We start from the raw sequence: 13,762 nt of genomic DNA, 5'->3' as shown, positions 1-13,762 counted from the left end.
GGCACCACAGTACAAAAAGGACACTAAACTGTTGGAGAGTGTCCAGAGGAGGGCGACGAAGATGGTGAAGGGCCTAGAGGGGAAGACGTATGAGGAGCGGCTGAGGTCACTGGGCCTGATCAGCCTGGAGAAGAGGAGGCTGAGGGGGGATCTCATCGCAGTCTACAACTTCCTCGCGAGGGGGAGTGGAGAGGCAGGTGACCTATTCTCCGTTATCACCAGTGACAAGACCCGCGGGAACGGTGTTAAGCTGAGGCAGGGGAAGTTTAGGCTGGACATCAGGAAGAGGTTCTTCACCAAAAGGGTGGTCGCACACTGGAACAGGCTCCCCAGTGAAGCAGTCACTGCACCAAGCCTGTCTGAATTTAAGAAGCGATTGGACTGTGCACTTAGTCACATGGTCTGAACTTTTGGGCAGACCTGTGTGGTGCCAGGAGTTGGACTTGATGATCCTTATGGGTCCCTTCCAACTCGGGATATTCTATGAGTCTATGAATCAGAATTCCTTTTCTTGACATTAATGTTATTTAATTTTGCTTTTCCAAGATCTCTTCTTTATGCAGGACTTTATGCAGGCAACTGATTTTTGTGTTCCTTGCACTAGCTGTTCCTTCACCTCCCCTTCAGAGGCAAGGACATGTGCCTTCATCCAGACGTTGATCGGTGGACCAGATCTGGGGACAACAAAGTAATGTTAACTTGCATAATGTGAAAACAGCATTTCTTTTATGAACAGCACATTCAATGAAAAATGAATGATAATAATGTGCTAATATATGAAAGATCTATCAGATGTGACACCGCATGCTTTTTGATACTATCAACAGGCATTTATTTAAGTAGAAAGAACAAAGTATAATTCTTGTAAGTCATGTTTCTTGTAGTTCAATAAATAATATTTCCAAATAAATGTACTTTTTTGTTAAAGAGAACTAGGAATTTTGGATTGAATGCTGAGACGGTAACTTTTTCAGCAGGGAGCAAAAACCAAAATCCCATAATGTTGTCATCTCAGCTGTACAGAAGTTATCTTGTGTAACATTTTTCTATGTAAACTTTAAATGCACTGCGTGCAGCTAGCAGTGCAAATTAAATTGTGTGAATTAGAAGGTGTGGAGCATGTATGGGCACTACAGTGGTAGGCTCACTTGCCCTGGTGCACTGATTTGCTGTCATACACTCAGATACTCTGAGTGTCTTACCAATTTAAAATGGATGGCTTATGTGTGCCTGTCAGAAATATAAGTTCTACTTTCCACCTCACAAATGGACAAGGCGGAAAAAGGTGGAAAAAAATTGAACTTGAAAAGACCACAGAAAATCAATAAGAGGGAAACCTGAAGATGAACCATTTAAACAGGAACAAGAAAACTCCCCAGTTTTATGAAGAAAATAGGAAAGATATTTTTAAAAGGAAATTGTGATATTTTTGTGGCTACAAAGGTGAGGGAAGTAGAGGAAGAATGACACTTCTCAGTTGTGCTTGATAGGAAAAACCAATATCAGCACGTTAGATTCTGTTCCTAAACAGGGACGATTACTAGACTCCATTTGTTCTCGTGACATTTAATCTAACGTAACAGCATACTTGGAGAAGTTTTAACTACAGCTTTATATTCCACAAAGAGCAAAACGTTCTCAAGTCGTGACTTCCTGGATAAAGGATTTTACCTTGGACTTGCTTTATCTCCAGTGCTCCCTGGAGTAGCAGATGCACAGTAATTTATTTTCTGGTGCATGAAATGCAGAGATTGGCAGGAGCAGCTTCTAAAGCAAGAAGCTCTCTGTATAGTCATATTAAAACAGAGATGATAATTAAGGTGCAATGGTAGTATGATTAACTGTAAAAAAACAAAATTGAAGTAACATTCCATGTATGGTTGATGATCCCTGGCATATAGAAGAAAGTGAAATATATGCTATAGAGCACTTCAGTGAAATGCCAAGAATAAATTCAGACTACACCTTTAAAACAACTGGGTGCATAAACCATGGTATCATGACACCTTACTGAACAATACAGAAATAAGCATTCATGAATTTATTTTTGTACTGAAAGATATGAACATTTGGTAGATGAACCCTGGCCATCATGGAAATGCAAGGTAATTTAGACTTAAAAAAAAAAATTGAATCTGTAAATAATAGGGTTCTGCCACATCTGCCTTTGAGAGTCTTCCTCACAATTTTGAAATGATTAAATGGCTCAAAGTAACAGAAGTTAATGCTCTAGATTTGTTTTTAGATTGTTCTACAAACCTGAAAAAAAAAAACTGTTTATATAATTATTTACCTAAAATACTGCTCTGTGTATTTTTTGACCTGAAGTAGGTTGGCAGATGTTAGTGATAAAGTATTTGTATAAGGAAATCCACCTCCAACTTACAGTCACCAAGGATTTTGAAGACTGAAAGGACTTGAAGACATCTTCAGTGACAGTATTTAGCACAGTCCCTATTTAGATTGAGATGGTGTTCCACTGAGAGAATGCAGAAGAAGTTCTCTGTCATATTAGGAATGTTTTTCATGATACTTTTCTTGGTATTTACCACCACTGTTTGGGTCTCCACAACAGCTTCACACAGGCATCTAGTTTCTCTGACCCTTGAAAAAATATTTTCACATACTGCCAGATAATGCTAGAGATCTACCTGTGAAAACTTGAAGATGCTCAAAACAGCAAGGAACTATATTATACATATATATCTATATATATATAGATATATAGGTATAGTTTTCTTTCTGTTAATGCAATACTTTGGGTTATCTGCCTTAGCTTTTAAAGTAAGGGAGAACTTTATGAAAATATTTGTTAATTGGTAACTGTGTGAATTGAGTATTTCAGTTCTTTTGTATAAAAGATGTTCTAAACTGTCCATTCAGAGTATACAAGCAGGCTGAAATGGAATACAATTAAGTACAAAGGGCTAGAAGGAACCTGATTTCATTTCAGACTAGAGGTGTCCATCCTCACATGCCACAGAGCATAGGGAAACCTGAACTGAGGGGAGGGAATACAAAGGTAAGTAGGTTGAAGGTTTTCTGTTGCCTAAGTTCATAAATAGCAAAACTCCATTTAGAAAGAGAATACAAAGCATTAGTTTAAACAAGCATTTTAAGTCCAGGTCAGTCATTCAGAGGGCCAGATTTAATACTTGTTTGCTAGATGGGACTAATGAGGTGTCTCAGCCAGAGGTGATAGCAGCAGTATTAACAATGGGTGTCCTGATTGTAGGGCGAGATTGCAGGCTACCAGGTATTGGAAGTCACACTTTGCTACGGAATGTTACCAAGCCTTTTCATCCCATCTTCCCTTTATAAAAAGTGCAGTGATGTTGAACTGATCGCAAGGATTTAGTTCAGCTCCATGTCTGAAAACCTCTCCCTTTCTCCTTAAGGAGGAAGTGCTGGTTTAGAGATACAGCAATGCTGACAGTGGCTTGACTCTTTCGATTCAGACTGGAGACCTCGGAAGGCAGGAATACTTCGTTGTGATGCACAGAAATCCCATGTAGCTTATCATGCCTTTACTTCAGGACATGAAATCATCAATCCCAGTGATTTTTCTGTATGAATGTAAAAGTGGGTACTTCAGACTGATTACAAGTCTGCCTGGGTATCATTTAAGCTTTGGACTAACCCATAAGAAAGCAATACAACATGCTCAAATTATGTTTATAAATTGTGTGAGATGTGCCATTTTTATTAACTTCCCCTAAAAGTCAGTTGATTTTTATTTTTTGATTGAAAACCAGATGAGATTGTCAGTAGGTAGAAAGATGACTTGAGAAAAGAGCTAGAGCAATGACTGGAATGTTGCTCTTGGCACTTGCTAAGAAGGTGGCAGAACACAAAGCAGGAGAAACGTGCAGTAAAAGAACAGGAAAAGAAGTAAAGAATGGAAAGAGTTACCAGTAAAATAGTTTATCCAAAGTTTTGTAAGTGAAGATCAAGAACTTGCTGTAAAACTCAAAAGCCACATCAGTGGATGGAGAAAGATGATCCGAGTGTATTGCAGTTACGGTGTTATGCAAATGCATAACTAAAGACTTTGTCTTAGAGACAGAGCAGGCACAGAAGGATCGCAGTCTTGAACAGGAGGAAGTTTCATGCAGGTAAAAATAAGAATGACAAGTGTCGCCTCCTGAGGTTAGCACACAGCAGCGCTGCTAAATACTGGTCTGCAACAGTCAGACTCTGCACAGGTAATTCTGCTTTCTCAGGATGGAGAAGATCTGTGGCAGCAGTTAGCCATAGCTCTGTCAACATCGTTAAGGTCCAGAGATCGCTTTAAATGTAAACTTTCCTCAAAATATACGGAGGCTGTATGCAAGAAATTCTCTAGTAATATACCTTTCCTCAGATCAAGTTTCCCCACTTGCCCAGGGGCTGCTTACATGGGCAAGTATTTTCTCCAGCTGCCACCTAAGTCTGATCCCATTAAGGTCTGGTAACTAAAACTCTCAGCCAGTTGAAAAGCTATGCTGACTGGCCATTTAGCCAGGAACTGTAGGCTGAGAATAGAACACCAGAGACAGTAAAAGACAATCCCCTAACCTTCCTGTGCATGAGTCTAAGATGGGGAAGACTTAGTACTGAGCACAATCGCATTTTGGTGCTATACACAGCTTGGATTTGACAGGTGCCTTATGCAGAACTAAAATATGGCAATTTAAATATAATACGGACTTGAAAGAGGCTGTTCCTCTGAAGCACCAGTTTTATTTAACCACGCCAGCTCACAGTTTCTTCCTCCTTATCATGTAATAGCTGACATAACTAAGAAATGCTATTATGACTGACTACTCAGAATAAGGGAAAGGAAGGATAGCTTGAAACTGAGGATAACAAACACCTTGAGGGGATAACTAGGTAATATATCTTCCCAAAAGGGATTTGATTACTTTTTTTTTCTCCCCTGAGGCATACTGCAGAAGATGCTCAGGCAGCTTCCTTTCTGTCTCAGTTTATACTGACCACCATGAAAGATCCCTCCTTAAACAGTTTGGGGCCTCTCTACAGCTACCAAACGTAGCTCATCTTCAAGTGCAAGCACAAGCTTCATTTCTTGTCTTTCAGCCATTTCCCATTTCTGTCTGATAATACTAAACTGTTTTGCTTTTGTGATTGTATGAGGCTGAATGCTATTGGTATGATCCAGCCTCTCTGGTTGTCTTGTGCTGGGTATTCCTCCTGTAAATTCTTTTAATAGCAGTCAAATCATAGCCACTCCCTTGGCAGTAGAAGCAGATGCCTTGCAGCTCTGTTCTTCCTGCTGATCTAGCACAAGCAGAAATGCTTAATGCAATCTGAAGTCACTGATGGTTTTGCACCTAGTATTACCACTTTTTTTTTCCAAATTAGTTGAGCACCCTCTTATATTTGTACTCTTTTTTTCCCCTCTAAGCATAACTAGTGACCAGCTAGACTGGGTTTACAGAATAACCAACACACCGGTTTAGAGAAAGGCTATGCCTTTCCTCGCAATAAAACAAAGGATTTAATGCAGTTTGTGCTACCTACAGTGACACATTCTATTATACATTTGCTCTGCAACATGGTTCTACAGACATTTCATGTAAGTTAGAGACATAAGCCCATGGAAATCTCACATCTGTACTGCAATCGCTGTGTTCTTCTGTTAGCAAGCAGTTAATAATATTGGAAATGAGTCTGTTGAACTGTAGGAGCCTAAAAAAGTCTCATGCTTCACTGTTCCCTAAGATTGTGTTTTCTGACTTACTGTAAGTTGATAAGTAAGCTGTGTACACAACTGAAATTCTTTTTTTTTTGCAATAGCAAAAAAAGTCTAAATCTGGTATTCATTACCTTAAAATTACACAAACCTGAGCAAGTTTTTACAAGTATTTCAGAATTCAGAAGCCATTCAGTATCAAATAGGGATCAAGATTATATATAAATAAATTGTAACATTTTACAAACAGTACAGATGATCACAGTTCTTGACCACAGAGTGCAGTGAAACTTCTACACTTCACAGATGTTCAGTCTACAAGTACTGGAGCTACGATCAAGAATAACTCAGTAAAACAAGAGTTTATATGATTTCTTTGTAAAAGAGGACTTTTATTTGTCAGCAGTGTCTTAGTAAATGAGGTTGACAGGAGCAACTAGTTCCAGCACTAATAGCCAAGTACCCATTGAGTTCATGATTTGATTTCTGTTTCTTCTACTTGAGGTAGTGTATCCCAAACTGGTTCCTGAATGTGTTCAGGTATTCTCTCTATCTTAGTCTAAAAGGAAAACAAAGAAACCATTTATTATACGAATATATATATATTATATATATAGTTATATATATATAGTTATAACTATATATAGTTATATAGTTAGATATATAGTTAACATCTAACTACTTCATTTAGTCAGGTTTGATACATTTATCAGATTAAAAATGCCACCTAGTGGCGTTTTCAAGCAATACAGCCTCTTTACCTTTCTATACTTTGAAAAAAAGGTCCTTTACAAACTACATGTGTTACTTCTACTAACAATTATCGGTATTTACATCTGGACTTAATCTCACAGCAGTTGTTAATGCGAGATGGAAACTTACCTTTTTTACTTCCATGGCAACTCCTTCAGGTAAGTTTCGTTCAACATACTCCAAGTACACTGCAGCAGTACTGCCCGTTAGGTATTTTAACTAAAACAGAAGTAATGTTTTTTAATGAGCAGCTAATATTTCAAACAGGATATAAAAAAAATGAGTTTGCTATAGCTTCTCTAGTTCTTGCTATGGGACCAAGCATCTTACAGTGGGAATGAAGACAGTTAAGCTGTACATAACAGTTATGCAGGTATAAAATAGCAATTTTGTACCACAGAACCGTGCATACTGCCTGTGATCCTATGCATTGATTATGATCGAAGTGTGGCTATCTGATCAAATCAATTTGAGGTTATGCAAAAATTCACAGCTTTTGTATGCTCTCAAAGTTCAAGCCGGCTATTAATCCTGCAACTCCCGAATTCCACTGCATTCTTGCTTTTCTGGTTTCTCCCGGACAGCTGAAGTCGTTGGTCTGCGGGCAGCACTGCACGACTGCCTGCGGACGACTGTCTGGGGACGTTATGCAAAGTCCCATTTTGCTAAGCTCTGTGCAATTACACAGTAAGAGACCCAGGGGCCACAAAACGCTGGCAGTAAACCTTTCTTCTAAGAAAGTCAACCACAGCTGCATTCTAAACCATACATAAGTCTGCGTCATCAGCCACAGAGTGAGTGGTTTGTACACGCTTCCTTTCCTGTATTTCCCCCTTGCAATTTTTAGTTTGCCACATGATGCTGCATAGGGCAGAAGTGTTCAAAAATTATTAGGCAAACTCACAGAGAACAGAACCCTCAGTGACTGGTAGTGACAATGATTTACCTGCATCTTTTTCCCTTCCCAAGAAAGTTCCTATTCCCCGGATTATTGGAAACAAAGAACATAAAACATACAAAAGTAACTCTGATATCTATCTTATTTTTAATCTTCTTTCAGACAGGATCAAAATCAGCCTTTTAGTCCAAAAATTATGTAGGCTGTACATTCAGAGTAACTTGTGTTACATTTGGTGTACCTAGGTCAGCTCCTTTCTGCTATTCCCAGTACTCTTCTCCCCAGCCCAATTAATGTATATATATTTAACATCTTTCTTACCTCCAAACATGTGTAATGTGTTCTCATTTCATACTGAACTCTGTGCTTCTTGTAAATGTGTACAGATTTTAGAAGACTAAATCGTTCTATCTTCTTTGGAGGTCTATGTCTGAACAAAGCACAAAGAAAATGTTGTAATACTTAATTTTATATAAAGGATGCTAATATAAATTAACTGAGAATATGGTAAAATCTTTGTTCTTATTTGACATTTAGAAGATCCACAATATTAAGTGCTGGTACGGTTTAGTATTAATCCACATGGGCACAGCTCATTCTCAGGTATTAACCAGCTTTAGTTCAAGAAAGCTACAGCACTGACAGCTGTAACAAGAGTACTGTTGGTATTCTTCATGCACTTAAAATGCAATCCTACTGTGGCAGTGCTGTGTGTATCACTGCTGCTGCTTCCCCATCATTGTGCTGCTATCTAAAAAGTGTTAGATTTTATAACCTGAGAAATGTCAGATTACACCCATTTCTTCTGAAAAAGGAAATACTTGTAAGCACAGAACTTGAGTTACAGCAGACGATGTGAAAAGCACCTGACACCACATCATGCTAAAGATCAGTTACTTACATTTTTTCAACAGAGATGCCAAGTTCTTTAGCTGCAAGCACTGCAAAATATTCATAGCTGTCCAACACAGCTTTATCGTGGCCTTTAACCAAAAGGGACAGTCTCTTGTACAGTGTTTCTGGCTCCTCTGAAATAGTCACCTGCATTTAAGAATGGATAAGAGTTAACACTCCACGTTCTCCGTAAATAATCCATGCACTATCTTTTCTTAGCCTGCATGCCCCATTTGTAAAACAGGAAAAAAACAAACCTCACACAGTGTTAGCTGCTCATTTTTGTTTACCCGCAAGAAGCTGACTCTATTATCTCGATTGACAGTCCTTGGACAGTCCATGGGATCTAACTTTGGGTCTAGCACTGCCTGTAAGAACCTGGCTTGTTTGTATGTATCAGAGAAATTTAACATGTGTCTGAAATCCTAGACAAAATCAAGGCAACCATGTTCTATATGTAAGATACACACCACAAGCTTTCAAGAATTTTCCACCTCACCATCCCTGGTTTCCAGGCTTCCAAACCAGAAACAAAGTACTTAGATTGGCTAAGATGCTGCAAGTGCTGAACTAAGTGTGGCCAAAAAGCTGTTTTTTCATAGAGTTACAGTTGCATAGAGAAGGAAGAAAGTGACGAAGAGGCAATTTTAAGCTTCAGGAATCTTTCCAGGAAAAAAAAAATCCCAAATACCAATAATCAAATTTTTTTCTTTCTCTAAGGCAAATTTGACATCATTTAGACAGAACTTTAAAAAGCTGAAATAGAAGAATTTGTTTTTTTCTGTATATCCTTTTTATTATTAAGACAACATGGAAAATATTGTTCTATGAAACACTTACCAGAGGATTAGTTTTACGCTCCTGAGTTTGAACATGGGATCCAGAGAACCGTACTCCCATCAAGTCACTGGTTCTAGACAGATGGTAAAGGGAAAAGCATAATATTAGTGTTAAAGTTAGATTTTTTTAAGGGAAATTTGGGGGAAAAGTGGGCAGGAGAAAGATCTATTAAACTTACGGAAGAAAACATTGCTTTTGCATAATTCTGCTTGCATAATTGGCAGGAAGAGCCGATCCCTGTACAAAACAAACAGTCAAATGGCTTTTTTTTCTCCCCAAACCAAAAGTAGACAGCTAATAATACAGGTTTATTAAAGGTTACTTTTATGCACCATGGTGATACTCATTTGATCTACCAAATGAGTAAGTTTGCTCTATTGGAAAACACAGGAAAACAGGAGCACAGAATTATATTGTAGCATACAATAGGATCATAAAAACGATGACAAAAACACACACACAAAAAATCATCAACAACAAAAACAACCAAAAAAACCCACACGCATCCAGGAAAGAATCTAACAGCATGCAGCTATTATTAACCACGCACCTGAATAGCAATCATGAAGTGTTTTTTATTAGAAAAATATATTTTGCGTGGCATCAGATACCATTTCTGCATACAGTAGTTTCCTGTTTAGACCTGCTTTCATAGGACAGTATCTATTAGCTCTATCAAGAGACAAGCCCAAGTAGGACTTGCTGTTATAAAAGCAGTTGAAAATAGTATCTTATAAAGGATACTATGCAAAAATTCAACCTCTGAATTTAATTTGAAATTTTCCATTGTTTTTTTAACAAAATGTTCCATGTGTTTTGAACATTTGTTCTGTTGAGAACATAGAAATGGTTCTAACAAGTACATGAACTTTGTTGAAAAGATAGCATGATTTTTCGGTGTTAAAACGGAAACCCAACTGTTAATCAAGATGTAACCTTACTGTCTGTCATACCAGATAAATCTCTCCCTTCTGAATGTTACGTGGCTTCTAGCTTCCTACCAGTAACTCTCAACTTGGCAAAGTTAGAGACTGCTCGGGGAGGGGGGCAAGGAACCAGAACCCTCTTGCTTAAGAGAAACTCAAGACCGTGCAGAACGCAGGAGCACCATGAGCTAAGTCTACTTATCCAGCCCCTTGGTACTCTTATTTAACAGGTGCTGGGGTCGTGGCTTTCAGAGAGGGAAGACAGATTCCCCGCACACCAGCCAGAATTAACGCTCTTCCATGTAACCTTAACTTAGTCACTCATGGATACGTATAACTCTAACTGTACAGTGCTATTAGGTCCCCTGCTTTCTCCAGTACGCATTATACATTAATTACAGATCAGCAGTGAACGACGCTGTTCTCTGAAGTAATTCTGCCTCAGTCATTGTTTACCCAGCAAATTCTGCGTTCAGTAGGAAGGAAGAGGCAGGACACTTTCCTGTTTACAAAGCTAATTGTTATCTGAAGAACACAGCTGAGTGTCTCCTGTTAGGCAAATCCAAACTTTGTCAGATGATCACAGCTATTACATCTTAAGTGCACAACACAATAAGCAACTTCAGGAGCACAGAGTATTTGCCACTGTAGGTGATGCCCACCAAAATGTTTCCAAGTTCATGTTAAGAACTCCTTGAGACCTGATACCCCAAATTAAAGAAAAAGATCTTACGGAGTTATGTTGACCCTTGCACCTCCATTCTCCTTACGTGAAATCAGAATACCACCTTCCTTTCGTCCAGGTGCAAAACACAATGTCATCACCATCACCTGGCATCATGTCAGAGAACTGATAACCCCACAAGCACAGAAAGTTTCTATTCAGTGCAGGTCTTAAACTGTGCGTGGCAGCGTCCTACCCCAGATGGCAAAGGAGAGACTACAGATTGGGCAGTCATCGGTAAGTAAAATGCTGTTATAAGAGGGCAAAAAAAATTGTAGCTAGAAGTTGTATTGGTGCTTTTGTGTTTTGTGTGTACGCAGTCTCTGATACATACATAGTCTGTTACTTTATCTAACTGGCCTCGTATTACAGATTTATTATTTGCACGCAAAGATGCATACGCTTATAGCACGTACACCCTGTCCTGTGCTGCTGGAAACAGAAATTACAGTCTTTGTATAGTAAAGATGAATAAAACAAAACATGAAATATTAGAGTTCCACCCCGTGTACCGAACTCCACAGCCCTTACAACATCGCACGATTGCGCATATTGCTCCCACCACACGCAGCCCCCTTTTGTTACAAATTGTGCAACTAAGCGTTGAGTCTAAAGCTTTTGTAAAATAAAATTAAAGGTGTTCTGTGCAAATTTTGATTAAGTGATACTTGGTGTACCCCAGGTAACCAAAATAGCATTTGGCATGCATTGAAATCTATTCTAACAGCTTCTTCCGCTGTCCGACCGAAATACTTGACGCATCCTTGTTAATGGCTGTTGTAGGAGGTGGAAGAGACAAACTGCAACAGGATTTAATTTAACTCCCTGCTGGAGCCAATCCCTTGCACAAAACATAACTACCCCCTCTCAGTGGGGAACAGCCCCGTTATTTGGGGGAGAGATCCTGAAACAAGCAGGACGAGCTGGAGATGGCTGTCTGGAAGGTCGCACGTCCAGAACACAGCACATACACAGAGAGCATTTAGGGCTTCAGAAACCCAACGTGAAACTCGTAACATTATATCTCCCTCAACTTGTGAGGAAAGCAACCGCTCTTAAAAGTCAGCAGCAGCAGAGCCACCGCTACTTTAAATCCGGCAGGTCTTCCTGCTTTCCCCCCTGCAGCTCCAAGACGAGGAGCATTAAGCTAGACACGAACTCGCCGCAAGACCCCAAGCGCCAGCCACCGCCACCCCCTACCCGCGGGGCAGCCCGCCACAGCCGGACTGCAGAGGAGCCCCCCGGAACCCCCTGCACGGATGGCGGCGGTCGAGACGCAGCCCCGGCCTTTCCCTCCGTCCCCGGGAGGGAAGATGAGAGACCAAAGGCCGGGGAGCCGCCGAGGCGCCCCTGCCCCGCCGCACGCCCCACCTGCCACAGCCGCCGCCACAGGCACCCGGCCGCCATCTTGTGCAGCGCGGCCCCGCCCGCCCGCCGCGCCGCCGGACAGCGCCCCCGCCGCCCCGGAGGAGCCGCGGCCGCCCGTGAGGCGCCGGCACTGCGGCACCGGCGGGCGGCGACGGGGACGGGGACGGGGATCGGGATGGGGACGGGGACCGGGATGGGGACGGGGAGCCGCGGTTGCGGCGTGGGGGGCACCGAGAGCCCGCACCGCGCCAGTCCCCAGCTGCGCTCCCCGGCCCCCGGGTAAGGGCGCCGCCGCACCGGCTCTGCCCCCTCAGCGGCCGCCCTCACGCGCTCTCCGATTTTTCCAGGGCAGCAAGGGGAAAACCACTGCCACAGAGAAGAAAGAGGCGAGGGGACACTTCTCCCAGCCCGGGCCTGGAGAGGTGGCTTGTTTTTTAAGAGGGTAGATCAGGCTTCATCAACTGTATCCCCCCCCGCCACAAATAACGCTTTCTACTGCACGTCGTTTTCACCTCTGCCCACCCACACGTATGCAGGTGAATACATTATTTTTTTTCTTGGAACATTGTAGGGAGCCATCAAAAAAGTTACACGTGAGCTTAGGTTTTGACGTTCACCCCTCTGAAAAATACTCAAATAGCCTGTTAGCAAAACCCTGTTGGGTGGGTTTTGCTAAAATAAAATTGACTAGAAGTGTCACGTAAACCCCTTCAGTCTTCACACAGTCTGCACCCAGGTTCTGATCAGTACCAAACACTAAGGGTGGAGGGGATGTGAACAAGCACTTAATTCACACCACTAAGCCCTCCTAGTACACAACCAGGCAAGTAATAACCTGCGATTAAGCTGTGTGCAAGTTAAATGCTAACAGCAGGAACCTGAAACCAGCAGAGATCACAAGCTATATAAAATGCATATATTTTTTTATTTCGTTACTTCCTCTGCCACCTAAAATTAACAGTCTGCTTTTTACACTAAAACACCTAAAATATTTACAACCATCTTCTAATAAAATAACAGTTAAATATTGAAAATAAGATTTTTCTCATAAAATATGTTTTCTGTATGTACAGGTTTTAGCAAAGAGGACCAGGTTCAATAGTGAACAGTTTTCCATCATCAACCATCAGTAAGAAAACAACTTCCCTGAAATAAAACTGTCCGATTTATGTACAAATAGGCAGAACAGCATCTGTTTCACATCAGCCAATGCAACACTTAAAGAAGTCAATGTTCGAGGCCTAAATTGTGTACTGTGTAAGACATACGCATTTTTTTTCTTTATGAATAACTTCTTTGGTTATTGTTGTTCTATCATCTTCTTGGCTGTAGAATAAAACAGCACCTGATTAGCATTACAGAACCAGGCATATATATGTATGCATTTATGTATACACGGTTTAGCACAGATACCTGTCCAATTGTTGCTAGAGAAGTTCCGCTGTAGTTTCTTTGACACAGAGCTGCTTTTCAGAATCCAGTCCACAGGTTTTACTGCACTTCACTCTGTTCGTCAAGCAGAACTCTCACTGACTTCAGTTACCACTTTGCTGAGACACCTGGTTTGCTTCCCACCACCAGCAGGGCAGTCAGGAAATGTTTCCATTTTGCCAGGGTGGCAGCCTTCCTCAGAAACCTCCTTGAAGTTCAAGAGCATACAGGTT

At 40.9% G+C, this 13,762-nt stretch overlaps 1 protein-coding gene across 1 annotated transcript; it reads right to left on the bottom strand.

Annotated features, from left to right (window-relative positions):
* Nucleotides 1–6,066: 6,066 nt before the first annotated feature.
* On the bottom strand, nucleotides 6,067–12,189 carry MRPS10 (mitochondrial ribosomal protein S10). The gene is made up of 7 exons (XM_083829399.1): nucleotides 12,102–12,189; nucleotides 9,259–9,317; nucleotides 9,081–9,153; nucleotides 8,248–8,387; nucleotides 7,668–7,776; nucleotides 6,578–6,667; nucleotides 6,067–6,254 (listed from the first exon to the last, which is right to left on the bottom strand). Exons 1-7 carry the CDS (start codon nucleotides 12,135–12,137, stop codon nucleotides 6,168–6,170), a joined length of 594 nt encoding a protein of 197 aa, XP_083685525.1. The 5' UTR covers nucleotides 12,138–12,189; the 3' UTR covers nucleotides 6,067–6,167.
* Nucleotides 12,190–13,762: the final 1,573 nt, after the last annotated feature.

This window comes from Anser anser, assembly GCF_964211835.1.
Source record: "Anser anser genome assembly, chromosome: 3".
In the NCBI taxonomy this organism is placed as follows: domain Eukaryota; kingdom Metazoa; phylum Chordata; class Aves; order Anseriformes; family Anatidae; genus Anser; species Anser anser.
The sequence above is the reverse complement of the archived record's forward strand: the minus strand, read 5'-3'. Positions and strand labels throughout refer to the sequence as shown.

Coding starts and splice junctions, on each gene's coding strand:
- MRPS10 (XM_083829399.1), bottom strand. CDS start 12,137: ATGGCGGCCGGGTGCCTGTGGCGGCGGCTGTGGCAG. Junction 9,154..9,258: donor CAAAAGCAATGTTTTCTTCC/GTAAGTTTAATA, acceptor CCATCTGTCTAG/AACCAGTGACTTGATGGGAG. Junction 6,255..6,577: donor TTGCCATGGAAGTAAAAAAG/GTAAGTTTCCAT, acceptor TTTTCCTTTTAG/ACTAAGATAGAGAGAATACC.